The sequence below is a fragment of the Ranitomeya imitator genome, chromosome 1 (genome assembly GCF_032444005.1).
Source record: "Ranitomeya imitator isolate aRanImi1 chromosome 1, aRanImi1.pri, whole genome shotgun sequence".
NCBI classification, from domain to species: domain Eukaryota; kingdom Metazoa; phylum Chordata; class Amphibia; order Anura; family Dendrobatidae; genus Ranitomeya; species Ranitomeya imitator.
Genome location: NC_091282.1, coordinates 1,015,476,428 through 1,015,497,845, shown reverse-complemented (window position 1 = coordinate 1,015,497,845; position 21,418 = coordinate 1,015,476,428). Strand labels below are relative to the sequence as shown.

General features: G+C 42.9%; 1 protein-coding gene across 1 annotated transcript in view; it reads left to right on the top strand.

The window, feature by feature from the left end:
- MAML3 (mastermind like transcriptional coactivator 3) overlaps positions 1-7,839 on the top strand; it is a 419,942-nt gene extending 412,103 nt beyond the window's left edge. The window contains exon 5 of the mRNA XM_069743974.1: positions 5,996-7,839. Coding sequence (XP_069600075.1) covers positions 5,996-6,966 — 971 coding nt within the window. The 3' untranslated portion in view covers positions 6,967-7,839. The remainder of the gene's footprint in view (positions 1-5,995) is intronic.
- The last annotated feature ends 13,579 nt before the right edge of the window (positions 7,840-21,418 follow it).

Genomic DNA, 21,418 nt, shown 5'->3' with positions numbered 1-21,418 from the left:
TAGCACCTCTAAAAAAAGTTTCAGCTTTGCTGTAGTGCATTACCTCCCAGACTGGAGCTGTTCCTCTGATCAATCTCTGATTGTCTCCAGCCTTTACTGTTCCTTCATCCGCTGTAAAGCTTGTTTATTGGTTGCAGTGGTAATGTGACTTAACAAAGTCACATGACCGCTGGGGAACACAGGGCTGCGATCGGGGGAACACAGGGCTGCGATCAGGGGAACACAGGGCTGCGATCGGAGGAACACAGGGCTGCGATCGGGGGAATACAGGGCTGCGATCAAGGGAACACAGGGCTGCGATCGGGGGAACAGAGGGCTACGATCAGGGGAACACAGGGCTGCGATTGGGGGAACACAGGGCTGCGATCGGGGGAACACAGGGCTGCGATCGGGGGAACACAGGCCGCGATCGGGGGAACACAGGGCTGCGATCGGGGGAACACAGGGCTGCGATTGGGGGGAACACAGGGCTGCGATTGGGGGAACACAGGGCTGCGATCAGGGGAACACAGGGCTGCAATCAGGGGAACTCAGAGCTGCGATCGGGGGAACACAGGGCTGCAATCAGGGCAACACAGGGCGCGATCGCGGGAACACAGGTCTGCGATCAGGGGAGCACAGGGCTGCGATCGGGGGAACACAGGGCTGCGATCAGAGGAACACAGGGCTGCGATCAGAGGAACACAGGCCTCGATCGGGGTAACACAGGGCTGCGATCAGGGGAACGCAGAGCTACGATAGGGGGAACACAGGGCTGCGATCGGGGGAACACAGGGCTGCGATCAGGGGAACACAGAGCTACGATCGGGGGAACACAGGGCTGCGATCGGCGGAACACAGGGCTGCGATCGGTGGAACACACGGCTGCGATCAGAGGAACACAGGGCTGCGATCAGAGGAACACAGGCCTCGATCGGGGTAACACAGGGCTGCGATCAGGGGAACGCAGAGCTACGATCGGGGGAACACAGGGCTGCGATCGGGGGAACACAGGGCTGCGATCAGGGGAACACAGCTACGATCGGGGGAACACAGGGCTGCGATCGGGGGAACACAGGGCTGCGATCGGTGGAACACAGGGCTGCGATCGGGGGAACACAGGTCTGCGATCAGGGGAACACAGGGCTGTGATCAGGGGAACACAGGGCTGCAATCATTGGAACACAGGGCTGCGATCGGGGGAACACAGGGCTGCGATCGGAGGAACACAGGGCTGCGATCGGGGGAACACAGGGCTGCGATCGGAGGAACACAGGGCTGCGATCGGGGGAACACAGGGCTGCGATCGGGGGAACACAGGGTTGCGATCGGGGGAACACAGGGCTGCGATCGGTGGAACACAGGGCTGCGATCGGGGGAACACAGGGCTGCGATCGGGGGAACAGCACCTCCCTGAGAGGTAACTATGCAGTTTTTTTATTCCATGATGGGCAGTGGAGCTGTCCAATAGTGAATAACTCTTTAAATACTAGAGCTTTAGCTTCAGGTATCTTTTATTATTATATAAAAACAATCCAAAGAAGCAGATGGCTGGCAGCCTATTTATTTTTAGTTTTTCATTATATTCCTGATATATTAAGTTCATTGTGCCTATTTACCATATGTGATAGTGAATCCATTCAAATAAATGTGCTTGTCTGTGCCAAACCTAATTCATGTGATACTTGACAGCAGATCAGTCAGGGCTGCGTATGTGATATATACACATAGTAAGCGCACGCTATGGAGAAACACTTGTCTCACCGCCTTACATGACGCCTGGCACTGACACGTTCACATGTGGCTTGTCACTTACTATATTGAACAAGGTTAAACATGGTTGACTACACATCTTAACCCCAGTGTAACATGCAATTTTCATATTATATGGATTTTTCTCTTTTTTTTCCTCCTCCACATGCATCTTAAACTTCTGGAAAATGGCGACATTGCTATTCAGGATTCAGTATATTCTTCCTGACAGTATTATTGATAGCTCATTGATTGGTAGCTAGAGAATGACATTTCAATAGGCCTGAATGTGCAGGACAATGCTTAATTCACTAAAGCGCCGGGCAGATACCAGATGTGGTATTGATTGGTCTGTCTTTACTTATATTTGTGAGGATTTCCAAGTAACATTTGAATGTACAAGTAATGTATGTCATAAAATGGTGAGAGTATCATGAAACTGTCATTTTCATTTTTTTTTCATAAATCAATAATACATGTGAAAATTAACAGGTATGTAATATATCTTATTAGAGCAACCTGCTTCTTTCTCCTCCCGGATTCATCACTCGTTCTCAGAATTCTCAGTTGATGAGTAAAATCTGTCTTCAGTGAATAAAGATTTTCCCATTACTGAGAGGATATGACAGATGGTGCTCATAAAGTTCCACGGAGAACTAGTTATTTCAGGAGAACTTGCAGAAGAATATCTGTGTCTCCCTCTAGCTTCCCCTTCTCTCTACTTGGAATTTTAAAAGGACCAACTTTCATCTCCATAAAAAATTATTTAAAGCATAAACATCATATTATTTTTATTCCATAAATCAATAGAACACTTGAACATATAACACTTTATAATATATATTGTACGAGAAATCTGCTTCATTCTCCTCTTAAACTAATCACTCATTTTCAAAATTCTCAGTTCACGGAGAAAATGTGTTTTCAGTGAGCACAGATATTCAGATTACTGAGATGAGAGATGACATTTGGTGCCCATGAAGTTCTATGGAGAACTGTAATTGTTGTTTCAGGAAAACTTGTGTTTGCCTCTGTGTCCTCCATACACCACTCTCCATAGAATTGTTAAAGCACCAACTGTCATCTCCTCTGAATACAGACTTTACCCATGAATGGAGAGTGAAAGATCTATTCAGGAGAAAGCGGCAGATTTCTCTGATAAGATACAGTGGGGCAAAAAAGTATTTAGTCAGTCAGCAATAGTGCAAGTTCCACCACTTAAAAAGATGAGAGGCGTCTGTAATTTACATCATAGGTAGACCTCAACTATGGGAGACAAACTGAGAAAAAAAATCCAGAAAATCACATTGTCTGTTTTTTTAACATTTTATTTGCATATTATGGTGGAAAATAAGTATTTGGTCAGAAACAAAATTTAATCTCAATACTTTGTAATATATCCTTTGTTGGCAATGACAGAGGTCAAACGTTTTCTGTTAGTCTTCACAAGGTTGCCACACACTGTTGTTGGTATGTTGGCCCATTCCTCCATGCAGATCTCCTCTAGAGCAGTGATGTTTTTGGCTTTTCGCTTGGCAACACAGACTTTCAACTCCCTCCAAAGGTTTTCTATAGGGTTGAGATCTGGAGACTGGCTAGGCCACTCCAGGACCTTGAAATGCTTCTTACGAAGCCACTCCTTCGTTGCCCTGGCGATGTGCTTTGGATCATTGTCATGTTGAAAGACCCAGCCACGTTTCATCTTCAATGCCCTTGCTGATGGAAGGAGGTTTGCACTCAAAATCTCACGATACATGGCCCCATTCATTCTTTCATGTACCCGGATCAGTCGTCCTGGCCCCTTTGCAGAGAAACAGCCCCAGAGCATGATGTTTCCACCACCATGCTTTACAGTAGGTATGGTGTTTGATGGATGCAACTCAGTATTCTTTTTCCTCCAAACACGACAAGTTGTGTTTCTACCAAACAGTTCCAGTTTGGTTTCATCAGACCATGGGACATTCTCCCAAAACTCCTCTGGATCATCTAAATGCTCTCTAGCAAACTTCAGACGGGCCCGGACATGTACTGGCTTAAGCAGTGGGACACGTCTGGCACTGCAGGATCTGAGTCCATGGTGGCATAGTGTGTTACATATGGTAGGCCTTGTTACATTGGTCCCAGCTCTCTGCAGTTCATTCACTAGGTCCCCCCGCGTGGTTCTGGGATTTTTGCTCACCGTTCTTGTGATCATTCTGACCCCACGGGGTGGGATTTTGCGTGGAGCCCCAGATCGAGGGAGATTATCAGTGGTCTTGTATGTCTTCCATTTTCTAATTATTGCTCCCACTGTTGATTTATTCACTCCAAGCTGGTTGGCTATTGCAGATTCAGTCTTCCCAGCCTGGTGCAGGGCTACAATTTTGTTTCTGGTGTCCTTTGACAGCTCTTTGGTCTTCACCATAGTGGAGTTTGGAGTCAGACTGTTTGAGGGTGTGCACAGGTGTCTTTTTATACTGATAACAAGTTTAAACAGGTGCCATTACTACAGGTAATGAGTGGAGGAAAGAGGAGACTCTTAAAGAAGAAGTTACAGGTCTGTGAGAGCCAGAAATCTTGATTGTTTGTTTCTGACCAAAAACTTATTTTCCACCATAATATGCAAAAAAAATTATAAAAAAACAGACAATGTGATTTTCTGGATTTTTTTTTCTCAGTTTGTCTCCCATAGTTGAGGTCTGCCTATGATGTAAATTACAGACGCCTCTCATCTTTTTAAGTGGTGGAACTTGCACTATTGCTGACTGACTAAATACTTTTTTGCCCCACTGTATATTACAAAGCTCGTTATTGTCATGTGTACTATTGATTTATGGAATAAAATGTAAAACCATGGTTACTCTTGAAGTCACTAAGATGCAAAGGAAAGAAATCCAGCCCATGAGTAGGAGGTAGCTATCCTATAAATAAATGTTCAACCCTTCAGTGAATCACCCAATTAAGGCAGCTAGAAAAAATGAATAGATTTGTGGTTTATGGTCCTGTATAATACTTATTAAAAGGAATCTGTCATCAGGTTTGTGTTAGGTAATCTGATGGCAGTATCATGTAGAGGCAGAGACCCTGATTCCAGCGATGTCTTACTGATCTGCATGCTCTTATTTTGATACAATCACTGCTTTCTCTGCTGCAGATGTAGCAGTACTCAGAATGCTGAGCTCAGTATTACCCCACTCACACCAATGATTGAAAGCTTTCTGTCTACACTGTACATTGACAGAAAGCTGCTAATGTGGCTATGTGGAGGGGACATCAGGTACGGACTGGGGCTGAAATTCAGCCCTGGCATTTGAAATCACACAGGCCCATGCGGTCCCCATCCCCAAGCACCAGATAGAATATATTACTAATATAACCCTGGATGGAATAAAAGAAGGTTTACTGCAAGACCAATATTTCTAATCATACCTGTGGCCTGCTGGGGTAAGTGACGGAGTCAGCGACTTTGTGCTCCGTCACAACTCTTAACAGTATGGCTGTCTTGAGAACACAGATTCTGCTAACACCAGAGCAGACAAGGCAGCCCATGACCAGACAGGCCCTTCTGGCATTTGCCAGAATTGCCAGATGGCCAGTACGGCCCGGGGCGGGGTTACAGTTGACTAGGAGGCACGAGACACCTAGTCCTGTACTGCTATCTCCTGCTGATAATACTATACCATTGAAAGAGCAACAAGCAGCCTAGTAAGTGACACTTCTTTGGAATCAGTTTCTCAGCCCATATATCATGCTACTCTCAGAATACATAACAAAAATCTGGTGACAGGTTCCCTTTAAGATCTCATTAGTGCCTAATATGTTTATTTAGATATTGTCATATTACATGTAATATCCTACCGTGCTTGTTCTTACATTACAGAGAGTATACAGTCAGATCCTGATGTGCATATAACCTGTCTCATAATGAATGAATATAATTAGTGATGAGCGAGTATACTCGTTGCTCGGGTTATCCCGAGCACACTTGGGTGACCTCTGAGTATTTATGACTGCTCGGAGATTTGGTTTTCATAATTTACAGCTACTAGCCAGCTTGATTACATGTGGGGCTACCTAGCAACCAGGCAACTCCCACCTGTAATCAGACTGGCTAGTAGCTGTAAATCATTCAGCTGCCGCGATGAAAACTAAATCTCCGAGCAAACAAAAATACTCGGAGGTCACCCGAGCAACGAGTATACTCGCTCATCACTAAATATAATGCCTTTTTTTTGCGTTTGGATATCTAGTTGCCATAACTTCCTGCTCTCTCTTCTTGTTGTAGGCTCTCCACAGGACATTGCAGTCGCAAGGAACCAAGCAGCTCTTCAGAATATGAGAGCATCCCGAATGATGGCACAGAATACCGGTATGCTCTCTATGGGTCCATCACAAAATCCCGCCACTATGCCTACCGGACCACTGCAGCCAGAGATGGGGATGGCTCCGTACAGCAACACGTCACCGGGGCAGCCGGGCATGTACAGCATGAACACGGGAATAAACCAAATGATGCAGCACCCAAACCAAAACAGCATTAACATGGCCCATAGTGCTGTGCAAGGCCCGCGGCAGCCCAGTTCTGCCATGGGAATGGTCGGTGGATTTGGTCAGAATATGCTTGTAAACTCTGTAATGACTCAACAACATCAGCAGATGAAAGGGCCGGTAGGGCAACCTATGACCAGAGCTCAGGCCCCAAGACTGCAAAACATGATGACACCCATACCCCAGGGTGCACAAAACTGGCCCCAGCGTGGATTACAAGGAATGAGAACTAGTGGGGAAATGGGGGCTTATAACAATGGATCAGGCTATCCGATGCCATCTGGGCAGTCACGAATCAGCAAGCAGCATTTTCAGCAAGGACTCGGTCAAACTGTTGTTGATAGTACGGGAACAGTGAGAGCCCTAAACCCAGCAATGAGCAGACAAATGATGCCGTCATTGCCTGGACAGCAAGTCCCCAATCAAACCAGACAGATGATGCCCAATATGAACCCTGGCGTTCCCAGTATGGCCAGTTTTAATCAGGCCCAAACGCAGCAATTACCTGGTGGCAACTTCCCCCAGAGCAGCCAGAGTCAGGGTTACGACCGTAATCCTGGTCAGGACATGTCGTACAGTTATACCGATGCAAGCGGTCCATTTTCAGGTCTAACGGATGGTACTGACTTAGTAGACTCCATCATGGGCAGAGGACCTGGAGACGAGTGGATGCAAGAACTTGACGAATTGTTTGGAAATCAGTCTTAACATTAAAATGATAGAATTCTGCTGGGCAAAATGAAAATGACAGTTCACCTGTCCATGTCTGTTCTGTACAGATGAGCTCAACTGCAGGCGGTTACCGAAATGTCACGTAGTTAAGCATCCCCCTTGAGGTGACGACGACCCAGCATGTGATAACATGAGGGGTCAGTGGAAAAAGGATGACGGTCTATGGTCTGTCACCTCCACACGAGATGTTGACTAGCGGTGAAAGAGTTTGGTCAGCGCCAGGGCGAACGTTCATCATCGGTGACATGAGTTAGACAAAAGTGGCAAAAGGTTTGCACAGTAGTATGAGATATCGAAAGAAGTTTTATCAAGGGAGAAAGGATGCTGCAATGAGGAGGCAAATAATTTATTTGATGTTGCTGATACTTTTGGCTAACTGGCTTAGCCATCGTGTCTATAAAAATGAATGGGGAGGAAGCTGTTACCGGTGTGGCAGCGGTACTTCTGGAAACGACAAAATATGTCAGACCATTACAGTGATGAGCGAGCGGAATCGTCCGAAATAAAGCCTAAGTATAGAGAGAATACACTGCACAGATTGCACAAGATGTTAAGCAAGTGTCACTGCTATATATCAGATGAATGCTATATGTATGGTATAGAAAAAGGATAACTAACCTCTAGATCATATTTTGGATACAAATAAGGAACAGCCGTACCTTTCTAGGTCACAGAAAGTATTAATGTACACATAGATGGACACTGTCCTATACGCAGGGCTGATCAGCACAGCAGCTTCCTGTAATTCCAGCATCTAGAAATTCTCTTTTTTTATTTGATAAATGTATTCCTATCATTAATGCTTCTCATGTCTTTTGAGCTTCTACTACAATATAAATAAAATGGAGAAAAACAACCAAACGGGTCATTTCAGTAGAATGTAGACGTCCAGTGTGTACAAGCTTATACGTATGTCCTCGTGGGAACAGAGCACGCGTCCACTGCTGCTAAGAGATCAGACGGTTCTGTGCCAAAACACCAATCATGGGCGATTTATCACTTTGGTAGAATATTTTAACTTGGAAAAGCCACAGCATTTTTTTCCCTCTACCCTATACATTTACGTTATGGCCTCAATGACTTTCATTAGGATTTTCATGTTATTATTAGAGGGGCAGGAGTCTGACTGATATATAAAGCATTGGGTATCTGCACATCTGGGTCTCGTACCTATAAGACCGTCTTCTCATCTCATTATTTGTCTTCATTCACCATATATACAGGGATCCCCAGCGAGGTATAACATTAAAGAGAGGCTGTTTGGTATCTGTCCCCCCTGGACTTTAGAGAGTAACAATCGTGCCCACGTCTTCATTAATCAATGGTACAAATGAACTTCAGAAACTTTGTAATATACCCGACTCAATCCTTCCATTCATTCCTTCCCCTCCTGTCTCTTGGACTCATCATTTACTCTGAATTCGCTGCTCAAATCTATTTTCCGAGAAGACAGGTTATTAGCTCTCTGAGGGATCACACAGGAACACAAGGAAAGTGCTGCAGCTTAATCTAAAAAGATATCTGAACTGGCAGGTACACTTTAATGGCATCCCTTTAATGCATTTGGCATGAGATGTTTCCATGACATAGCTGTTAAAAAGCATTTAAAAAGCTTATACTATGGGATATGTCTTTTTTGGACTCCGGCGGATGGAATTATAGGGATGAATGTAGCTAACAAAGACCAAAGGGCCACACCAATGGACACGTTCAGTGTCGGGAAGTGCGTGATGTGAGGGGCCTACAACACGTCCATAATACAGGTGATCTGGTGGCACATCTGCGCTACTATATAATGGTAAATGTTGATCTTAAAGGGAAGCTGTCAGCAGGTTTTTCCTACCTCATCTGAGAGCAGCCTGATGTATGTAGAGACCCTGAATCCAACGATGTATCACTTAGATTACTGTGTGCAGCTGTTGTGACACAATCAGAATTCTTAGATGCAGCATGAAGCAGAGCTTAAAAGTTTCCCCCGCCCAGACCAGGCTGTATATGTGCATTGTCTATTGACAGTGAGCTGCTTATCACAGGAGGGGCAGAGACAGATGACTTGGCACACACCTGCTAGACAGGACAGTCATAATTTCCTATTGATAAAACCTTTATTGTAAGTAAACAACAGCACACAGCCTGATAAGTAACACATCGCTGAATTCAGTGTTTTAACTCCTACCACATGCTGTCCTCATATCACATAGCAAAAACCTACAGACAGATTCCTTTTAATAACCCATATAGCCCATTAATAAGGTTGGTTTTGATACTGATATCATAGTTGGAGTAGTAAGAGCATAAAAAGTTTGCCTGGTAGACAGTGCCAGTCTTGCAGCTGGTAGATGGCAGAATGGCGCTCCCCAAACTCCACATTCAGAGAATAAGGCTGAAGTTGTCATCTTTTAACTAACAGAACTTGGCCAGATCCACTTCTTTATACCCCCACAACTATGATATCCCGTTGGCTCATCTTTTGCAGGTTGCCAACTGTCTTTATTTCCAGGAACACTGCCAAGTTTTAGAGAGATTTACCAATTACAGGACGACTGGAGAACACAGATGTAACAATAGCGACTTTTTAGATGCTTCTAACTTTGCAGCCCCTGCTGGGCTGTGTATCCTCCAGCTCTGCACTGTCTGTTATACAAGATGCAGGTGAACACACAGTCTCCTCGCACCCCGCTGGGTCCTGCGGCCATATCAGCTTGGTCTGGGGTCACTTCTCTCCTCCTAGCCTGTGCCGGCAGTTGTGGAACCACCTGCAGACTGTAAAGTGGACTCTTCGGTCAACCAGTTTTAGGAGTACAAAACTCATTTCCCTAAACGTAATCCACTGTAACTGCCGCGTTATTCCTCGTAATTATAACACGCACCTGGAAAATGTCATTTTGTCATGTTAAGAAGAGCACTTCTTATCAGCACATACGTGTCTGGGTCCTCAATAGGGTATAAGCTGCTGACAGACGCCTGTGGCGGTGGCTTATCTCCCGTGAGGATGAACAATTGAATTGACTGAAGTCTCAAGGGCCCCCCAAAAAAAAATTTCAGAGATGGTCAGGGACGAGTCATAACATTAGATGGGCGAGAATCCCACTTAGTCCTCGGGTTAGGCCGATGTTATTACAATGTATTCGGTCTCCTTTATTCCAAACAGTTTATTGCAGCCTTGGTCAATAAAATCCTATCATCATCCGCAGATTCAGAGACAAGTCATATCAAGCTTAGCTGGAGCCAGCAGAAAGGTGACACAACGCAGCCCAAACATCTAAAGTCCGCACGGTCAGGGCAGTTTATGGATCTAAATTTAATGAGGAGCTGTCATGGCAGCGCAGATTCATTTATTAGCCCTGGTCCGGAAATTCAGACCTGGTACCCGCAGATTGGGCTGTTTGCAAATAACCAACCTCTTACATCAATCTTGTTGACTATGACAACTCTTCTTTATAATGGGAATATATATATATATATATATAATCATTTTGTGGGTTAAACATTTTGTTTATAATTTTAGGGCAAGACAAACATCAGTCTCATTTACAGAACTTGTCTGGGTGTACCAAAACTGGCAAATGATTTTCACAAGAAAAGAGCCACATGCCCATGATGAATACTGAATATTTACAAAATGTTGGTTTCTGTCGGGCTGATGCTAAAAGTATTATTAAAGGGAACCTGTCGCTTGCCGTTTGTGCGACATTGTTTTATCTGCTCTAAAAGCCTTTGTTCTCCTGAATCATTTTTTTTTCTTGTTCCTGAGACTTTCCTATCCTGAGTAATGACAGCCTTTTCCTTGCATATAAATCTAGTCTTTTTCGACAACTGGGCGTGATGCAAACAAATAAGTGCTGGTAACTACGCACCCCTGGGCAAACAAGACTAGAATAATACAGGGTGGGCCGTTTATATGGATACACCTGGGTGGGCCATGTATATGGATACACCTAAATAAAATGGGAATGGTTAGTGATATCAACTTTCTGTTTGTGGCACATTAGTATATGGGAGGGGGAAACATTTCAAGATGGGTGGTGACCATGGCGGCCATTTTGAAGTTGGCCATTTTGGATCCAACTTTATAAATGGCCCACCCAGGTGTATCCATATAAATGGCCCACCCTGTATATGAGTGGTCCATATCATAGGAATGGAGAGGCGCAGGAACAGTGGCGTAATTTGAAGCTCGTGGGCCACAATGTAAAAGCTCCAACGGGGGACCCCAATTATTGCAAGTCTTCAGTAGCATTGGTCTTTTGATATAGGGAAAGGGGACTTCAGGAGCCCTGTAAGCTCCAGGTGTGATTGTAATTGATCCACCTATTGTAGTTACCCCATTGCCCAGGAACAAAAAAAAAATTCAGGAGATCAGCTGCACTTAAACCAGATAAAAATGTCATATTTCTGGCAAATGACAAGTCCACTTTAAAGGGATTCTATTAAAATAAAAAAGTGTTTTTGAAATGTGTTCACTCCTTCATTTTATTCAGAGACTTGTTCCCTGAGAGCAGAGGCCTACAGCTACATTGACCTTACCCAGAGGTCCATGCAAACCTATGTACAATGGAATGTCTGCGGACAGCAAGCAGAGATGTGGCTTTACATAAACACGCTCCTCCTCCTTGGCAAAGTGGTCCCTGAGACCTGCCCCTCGGGACTCTGCAATCCTGTACTATGTTCCGATGTTCGGCTAGAAAGTTCATTTTTGTATAAGTATCAGATAGACAGATGGGTGTGGATAAAAGTAGATTACGTCTGTTGTCATTGTAAAGCTTCCTCCAAATACTCTCCACATCGGGACCAAGTAATATATAAGACAAATTATGTTTCTTTTTTTTTTATCTAAGGTGCTGATGTAAATGTTTGAAAAAATAATGCTTATTTGTAAATATCTTTTTACGATACTGCGGATATCACTGGGTCTAATGTCTGTACAAATATATAAATAAAATAAAATATATATATAATTATATATATATAAATACTGTTTGTTTAAAATAGAGTATTTTTATTTCTTTCTCTATCTCATCATCGATGCAGTGGTATTGCACTTCAAATAACATCAAATTTTTATTTTGTACTGTTTATCTTACATCGACCTCCACCGTTCAGATCATATTTTTCTTTTGGATTTTTTTTTAGCTTACTGATTTTTTTTTTTTTTATTGGGTTGTTTCTTGAAATTGTAGATTCTTGGGCTGTAGAAAAGGTGATATTGGCATACCACTTTTGATGAAAAATAAAATGTTATACAAACAGAACAGTTGTGTGGACTCCTTGTTATGGGCAGAAAGAACCAGTTCTCCCAGTATGGTTAAACTGGTAGCTGATCCTCAAGGCAAATACTTTGTCCATGTAATGTATAGTTTGCTTTTACAGGGGTTATCCGGGACTTTTGGGGGGGATCCAAGAACTTACAGGCAGGTAGTTTCTGTTGTACCCATCGCTGATCTCTGCCGGCTCAGAGCAGTCACGGACCGCCCCTGCGGCTTCTGGTGATGTCACGTTGAGAGAGCAGCATCTTCTCTTCCACTCTGCTTTGTTGATGGGGTGTGTATGCCGATGTCATGCTGATTGACAGCCAGCTCCCAGCTGCATAACTGCAGGGAGTCGGCTGTCAATCAGCATGACATCAGCAGTATCACCCTGTCGACAGCACAGCCAGAAAAAGCAAGAGCTGCTCTTGTTGTGGCCAAATTATTGGGAGGTATGAAGGGACACATTCTTTATCTTGCCCTGATTGTATCTGAAAGTGGTTGGCTGCTTCATATTATTTTAACATACTGGGGACATATATGACATGTAAGTATTATAAGTTCTAAAAATCTATTCAAACCACTACTGCGCTGATGGAATCAGGAGCCATTGCACAGATGCTACTAACATTACTATAGGAGGATTTCTAGCAAGAATTAATGCATAAAATGCCACGGTTTAGTATTGGGACACATATAACATTGCAGAAATGTTACAATATAGATAAAATTCTAACTGCAAAAAATCCCATTTGGGTTGTGTTGGGAAATGTACCGTAGATTCTAAATTAGTTATGCGTCTATGTACTTACACATAAGTGTTGTACTCAATAGATTAAACCAAGCGAATGGATGGTGTCCATTGCTTCTTGAGCAGGTATGTATATATTGATGTTTGTATAAAAATATATATTAAAAAAGTCCAGGATAGAATCCTAGTTGATTTTTACACTGGGCAGTCTAGCCCTTAAAGGGTTGAATCATGTAATCAAAGGTTATGCTTTTTTTTTTTTTAAAAAAAAATAATAATTTTCTCCAATTCCAGAATTTAAAAAAATTTTTTTATACGTGTTCAAAACTAATTGGTCACCATCCATTCACTTGGTTTAATCTATTGAGTACACACTTGTGTGTATATACAGTGGGGCAAAAAAGTATTTAGTCAGTCAGCATTAGTGCAAGTTCCACCACTTAAAAAGATGAGAGGCGTCTGTAATTTACATCATAGGTAGACCTCAGCTATGGGAGACAAACTGAGAAAAAAAATCCAGAAAATCACATTGTCTGTTTTTTTAACATTTTATTTGCATATTATGGTGGAAAATAAGTATTTGGTCAGAAACAAAATTTCATCTCAATACTTTGTAATATATCCTTTGTTGGCAATGACAGAGGTCAAACGTTTTCTGTAAGTCTTCACAAGGTTGCCACACACTGTTGTTGGTATGTTGGCCCATTCCTCCATGCAGATCTCCTCTAGAGCAGTGATGTTTTTGGCTTTTCGCTTGGCAACACGGACTTTCAACTCCCTCCAAAGGTTTTCTATAGGGTTGAGATCTGGAGACTGGCCACTCCAGGACCTTGAAATGCTTCTTACGAAGCCACTCCTTCGTTGCCCTGGCGGTGTGCTTTGGATCATTGTCATGTTGAAAGACCCAGCCACGTTTCATCTTCAATGCCCTTGCTGATGGAAGGAGGTTTGCACTCAAAATCTCACGATACATGGCCCCATTCATTCTTTCATGTACCCGGATCAGTCGTCCTGGCCCCTTTGCAGAGAAACAGCCCCAAAGCATGATGTTTCCACCACCATGCTTTACAGTAGGTATGGTGTTTGATGGATGCAACTCAGTATTCTTTTTCCTCCAAACACGACAAGTTGTGTTTCTACCAAACAGTTCCAGTTTGGTTTCATCAGACCATAGGACATTCTCCCAAAACTCCTCTGGATCATCCAAATGCTCTCTAGCAAACTTCAGACGGGCCCGGACATGTACTGGCTTAAGCAGTGGGACACGTCTGGCACTGCAGGATCTGAGTCCATGGTGGCGTAGTGTGTTACTTATGGTAGGCCTTGTTACATTGGTCCCAGCTCTCTGCAGTTCATTCACTAGGTCCCCCCGCGTGGTTCTGGGATTTTTGCTCACCGTTCTTGTGATCATTCTGACCCCACGGGGTGGGATTTTGCGTGGAGCCCCAGATCGAGGGAGATTATCAGTGGTCTTGTATGTCTTCCATTTTCTAATTATTGCTCCCACTGTTGATTTCTTCACTCCAAGCTGGTTGGCTATTGCAGATTCAGTCTTCCCAGCCTGGTGCAGGGCTACAATTTTGTTTCTGGTGTCCTTTGACAGCTCTTTGGTCTTCACCATAGTGGAGTTTGGAGTCAGACTGTTTGAGGGTGTGCTCAGGTGTCTTTTTATACTGATAACAAGTTTAAACAGGTGCCATTACTAAAGGTAATGAGTGGAAGAAAGAGGAGACTCTTAAAGAAGAAGTTACAGGTCTGTGAGAGCCAGAAATCTTGATTGTTTGTTTCTGACCAAATACTTATTTTCCACCATAAAATGCAAAAAAAATGATAAAAAAACAGACAATGTGATTTTCTGGATTTTTTTTTCTCAGTTTGTCTCCCATAGTTGAGGTCTACCTATCATGTAAATTACAGACGCCTCTCATCTTTTTAAGTGGTGGAACTTGCACTATTGCTGACTGACTAAATACTTTTTTGCCCCACTGTACACGCATAACTAATTTATGATCTGCATTTCCCAACATGAACCAAATGGGATTTTTTGCAATTAGAAATTCATATAGACCTGCGACTGCTGAATTTGTACATACTTCATACATTATTTTTACGCGGTTTTCACTTGGTTTTTGCCAAATTTTACAATTTGCCATGTTAATTTTATTATTTCCCTTTTTTTTTTTTTTGCTTTTTAAGCAATCATAGAAGTGCCATATGGGACAACTGCGGGTGCTTATTCATTTTTCATTCATTTATTTTAACTAAAATCAAAAGAACTTCAACTTTTTAAACATTGTATTCATTATATCTTCACCTTCATACTTTTCTGGCAGAGTTCTCTTCCTTCTCTTTGTTGCGCTCATTGGATGTGGACATAGTTTAGGATATATAAGGCTGTTACTTCTGGATGGGCCACACCCTCAGGAAGAAAAACTGTGCTTCCTTCTAAGGACGGTTTCACACGTCAGTGGCTCCGGTACGTGTGGTGACAGTTTCCTCACGTACCGGAGACACTGACTCACGTAGACACATTAAAATCAATGTGTCTCTGCACATGTCAGCGTGTTTTCATGGACCGTGTGTCCATTTGGAAAACACGGAGACATGTCAGTGTTCATGGGAGCGCACGGATCACACGGACCCATTAAAGTCAATGGGTCCGTGTAAAACACGTACTGCACATGGATGTTGTCCGTGTGCAGTCCGTGTGCCGTGCAGGAGACAGCGCTACTGTAAGCGCTGTCCCCCCCCCCCCCCCCGCGTGTGGTGCTGAAGCCCCATTCATTTCTTCTCTCCAGCAGCTTTTGCTGGAAAGAAGGAATGAATAATCTTTTTTTTTTATTTATCTTTGTTTTTAAAATAAAGTTACCGGTAATCTGCCCCCTCCCACCCCATAGGGGTGGAGCCGCATATTCATTACTGTAATAAGCGGCACCACGTGACCGCTCATACAGGACAAGCAGCGACGCTGAAAGGATGTAAGCGCCGAGGGAGCTGGGTAAGCATTTTAATGCCAGCGGTGGGGCGCACAGGGGGTAGGAGGGGGCAGATTACCGGCAACTTTATTTTAAAAACAAAAATAAATTTAAAAAAAGATTATTCATTCCTTCTTTCCAGCGAACGCTGCTGGGAAGAAGGGATGAATACCGGCTTCAGCACCGCACGCAGGGGACAGCGCTTAACTCTAGCGCTGTCTCCTGCACGGTTCGTGTGGTCCTCAGTCGGCACACGGCTGCTGCACGTGTGCCACACTGATGTTCAACATAAGCACACGGACACGGATAATTCCGGTACCGATTTTTCCGGTACCGGAATTATCTGGACGTGTGAGACTGGCCTAAATGCTTGTGGCTGCATGGAGACCCTGAAGCCTTTGTCAAGTGATGTCGTACCTCTTTCCTACACACGAATTGTACGTCCCAAGGTACAGGAGCGCTTCTGGCTGTAGAGCACTACCATCTGACTAGCATGGGTCAAGGGAGCAAACGGGAGGACCGTCCCGCAATGGATCTACTTCACAGCAGACCCTTCTTTGCTTGATCTGAACCCTCAAGGACTGGCATGAGTGAGTGCACCGTGTATTGTCAGTCACAAGACTTGACATTTTTATACTTTCATTCATCTGGAATGGGTTAAGACTGTGTGTAAGGCATACAAGCGTCATCCTCTGGCACTTATCAATAGGCTGGACAGTCAAGCACTTGCTTCTTTCTATACGGATTTATCTATATTGCAACCTTTTTGCGATATTACATCTATGTCCCAATACTGAACCGTGACATTGCATGCATTAGGTAACTCTTGCTAGAAACCCTCCTATAGTAATGTAAGTAGCATATCAGCAGTGGCTCCTGATTCCAGGGGTTTGAATTGATTTGTAGTCGTATGATTGACAGGCCAGCACACAGAGCCTGCCGCAACACCAGCAGCTGTACTTCCCTAACAGTTCCATTAACTATCCAGTGTGTCTTAGATTTCGGGGATTACAGGTTCTCCTCCTGCTCTTGTTATTGAAGGCTTCCTCACCGATCCTGTCCAACAAATTGGTCGATTTTACCTTGTCCAATATCCTGTACATCAGTGCAAGCAGAAGTAAAATGCTACGCGTACTGTCCACATAAATGAAGCGACCGACCATAGACCTTCCTGATTTTATCTGTGCGTTCAAAAAAAATCAACAATGACATTGAGGTTATTTTAAGATAGACAATTTAGTAATAATTTTGCATTTTTTTTTCATTAAACAAATCTCATTGTGCTACACAGTCAGATAGGAAAGTTTAATTTATTCAATAATAATGAATATTACAATATCATGCTTCTATTAATGAAATACGTGACAGCTCAGCAATACCTGGGTATAACAGTTTAATAAAGGGCACACACTATTATATCAGCCGGAATACATAAAATGCTTGAATGACTATAGTAAAATAAAACGTAAAAGAAAACAAAAAAAAAAGCATTCTCAATTTCCCAGAGTGGGAATTTCATTACAAAAAATGTAGTGTTTCAAAAATTAAGAAAAACCCTGCAGTGAAACCTGTATAGCTCTCCATACAGATAATATATAATTCAGGCCATTAGGCAGATATGCTGGTGTTTTGGGGACAGTGACAACAAACACATATATGGCAGAAAATTAATATGAAATAAATGTGAGAAGCTGCCATAGCATAAATAGTGGTATTGTGAAATATGATGCCAAAATACATTTCATATTCTGACAGTCCCTGAGCACAGAATTTTGGCCTAGGTGTATAGGTGTGCAACTTATTTACCCACAAATGCAGAATATCTTTACAAATACTTTGCTTTAATTGCATGTTTCTTATCTCTAGGCAGTTCAGTGCAATCCATCGGAGGCCGTGTTTTTCCTGAAGCATATTCTATGTCATCGTTTTCTTTTTTATATTCTACATATAAAATATTGGAGGTTTACAAGCAGAAGCCGCCTGAAGAATGGTCTGGTCACTTCTTTTAAAGCCTTCTTTCAGTCTAAAGCGGTTAACAGATTTTCAAAAGACGGAGCGTGTATGTGCACAGCAGGTCGTTTTGACATTGTTGTGCATACATTCATTATTTGTTGATTTTTAGTGCTTAAAGGAAACTTGTGCATACCCTAAGAGAAACTTGCAGAATTCTGACTTTTATCTTCTAATATGAAGACTAGAAAAAAATGACGTACAGTTCAAAATCAGGATATAAGAAAGATATGAATAAATCTAGCAAAGTACAGTCCCTCAAGCTATGATGTTATTTGGTTGTGAATTAATTATAACGTGAGGCCATAACTCTATAGAAGTAATCAGTCTCTAAGTCTACAAGACGTCAACCTAAAACTAAGCAGAAAACTGAAAATTCCTACATATAAAAGACTTACAGGGGTTGTCCATCTGGAAAATATTTGGTTTTAGGCATGGATTGATTAAAAATAATAAAGGGTGGCAAAGGAAAGACTAGAAGCAATGGGATGAAACTGAATGGGAGGAGACACAGATTAGATATTAGTAAAAACTTTTTGACAGTTAGGGTGATCTATGAGTGTAACAGGCTACCACAAGAGAAGGTGGGTTCTCCTTCAATGAAGTCTTCAAACAGAGGCTGGACAGACATCTGTCTGGGATGATTTAGTGAATCCTGCTTTGAGCAGGGGGTTGGACCAGATGACCCAGGAGGTCCCTTCCAACTCTACCATTCTATGATTCGCCCCCACAGCATCCTTTCGGATCCAGCACATGCCACTCTGGTGGTCTCCGTTAGGCTCCGAAAACAATGTCTGTGCCATTCTCCTGGTGACATTTTTCTGGTGACATGCTATTCTACAGCCAGGTACAGGCGGCAGTCAGGCGGATGACACTCAGACCACTCTTCCGACACGCAGACCACTCTTCCGACACGCAGACCACTCTTCCGACACTCAGACTACTCTTCCGACACTCACTCTTATGATCATGCCCTGATCAAAGTAATTGGTCCGTTTTTCTCGTATGCGAGAAAAAGGACATCTGAATGAGGTTTTGTCTGCATTTTATGTTGACTTTATCTTGAACAAAAAATGGAGTTTTCTTTTTAGTAAATCATTTCATGAAGCATTTCTATTCTTCCCTCAGATGAGTGATCGTGTTCAGGAGATTAAGTGGGAAATCAAAAAAAGTTATTTACAATCACATCTGCTTACAATCAAGAGAACGTCACTGTAAGAGTTATCTATTATGATGCCCCAATAGAAACATTGGGCCCAACTCATCAAGACCAGTGTTGTTCAAGCTGGTCTTGATGAAGAGCTATACTGGAGTCATACTCTCCTGATTCATAAAGTGGTGTACGCCTCATCATGACTCAGGAGCACTGGATGAGTGGAGTATACCACTGGGTGCGCCTCACCACAAATCTTACTTCAGTCCCTCCTGGAGTAATATTTGTGGTGTAGCGAAAGCCATTGTTCAACAAGCTACCGCCCTGGTGTTTCTTCCCCCATTTTGTGGGCAACTGGGAGAAACTGACGTGAAACCAGCAAAAGTCGCAAAAGTTTGGTCCGACTCAAAATTTTACAACTTTCAAAACTTTTTCAACAGAATTCTGGATTGAAGGCTTTGATATTCGGGCCCATTGAGTAAAATGATACGCACTGAACTGACACCAAAAACTGTCAAATGGTGGTGGGTATTGTGAATTCCGCTCTTGGGCTCCCTCCGGTGGTTGTAAGTGGCACTTTTGTGAGTTCTGCTCTTGGGCTCCCTCTTGTGGTTTCCAGTGGTATGGCTGCTCCTTGGAGTTAGCTGTCTTCAGCTGCTTCCACTGATCGTCTTTTCTGCTCGGCTATTTATGCCTGGCTTTGTCCTTCAGCTAGTGCCACTTGTAAATGGTTCCTGGTTGGATTCACATCTCTTTGGAGTTCCCTGTTATCCTTACCAGTTCTGCAAAGTTTTTGCTTGCTCTTTTCTGTTCACAGTTTGTGGACTTATCCGTTCTGTGCTTCTATGTTTGTCCAGCGTTATCAGTATGAATTAATTCTGTCTTGCTGGAAGCTCTGGGAAGCAGATTTACCCTCCACACCTTTAGTCAGGTGTGGAGATTTTTAGTAAACTCTGCGTGGATTTTTGTAGTGTTTTATACTGACCGCACAGTATTCCATCCTGTCCTATCTATCAAGTTAGACTGGCCTCCTGTGCTCATCCTGGTTTCATTCTGTGTATGTCTTTTCCCTCTCCACTCACAGTCATTATTTGTGGGGGGCTAATCTATCCTTTGGGGATTTTCTCTGAGGCAAGATAGTTTTCCTGCTTCTATCTTTAGGGGTAGTTAGCTCATAGGCGGTAACGAGGTGCCTAGGGAGAGTTAGGAGCACCCCACGGCTACTTCTAGTGTTGTGTTGAGCTTAGGGACTGCGGTCAGTACAGTTACCACTTCCTTCAGAGCTCGTTCCATGTTGCTCCTAAACCACCGCATCATAACAGGTGGGGTTCCCAAAAAAAAAAAAAAAACACTTTCTACTTCTGTGGAGAAGCTGCTGGAATTATTTGGTCCCTGTCACTGCTGCTGATTGGCATTAAGGCATCATGTTAGACTGTCTTTTACTCCATCGTGGTAATTAAAGAGGACCTGTCACAAGGTCAAAGTGGGCAGTTTTTGTTATTTTATTTATGCAGCTCTTCTGAGTATTCTATTTTAATATTTTTTAAAGAAGTACTCCTCCTTCCCATCAAAGTTTTTATCCTCTTACTATATTACAGTCATCATATTATACAGCACTGTGTACTTACAATTGCTCATTTTGCATTTCTACCCAGCTACTAATTCTTGTCTTTCCCCTTGACCCCTTCTCTATGTAGAGACAGGAAGTATCTTGTCCCTGCCTTTATCATTCCCCTCTTCAACTCCTGACCCAGCTGCTCTTATCCTCCCTGTCAGGGACTTTTGCAGTGGCTCATGAGTCATGCTGGGAAAATTGACCTCTTGTTTCTACATAGAGCTTACAAGGATTCAGCTCGTCAGTTTTTACGTGACGTGATGTCATAGACCTAATGGAAAAGAATTAGCTTAGTAGAAAGGAAAAATTAGCAATTGTAAGTACACAGTGCTGTATAGTATGATGACACACCAAATAAACCCAGACTCATAATAGAACAGTGGCCAGAGAACATATCTCGGCTCACTTCACAAGCTACTCCCCATATAACGATATACATATAGGAGGACAACGGGAGTTTTTAGAAAAAGATACATATTTATTAGAAAACTAGTAAAAAAAAAAATATTAACACACAATTAAAAAACACCAATGAAACATACCAGAGGGACATACATGTAGATATATATAAAGTGTGGACCAAATGTAACCATACTCAAAATATGACACAAATAAGATCCTAAATCTCCTAAGCGACCCCCAGGAGCGGAGAAAAATACCTCCTAATGGCAAAACAAC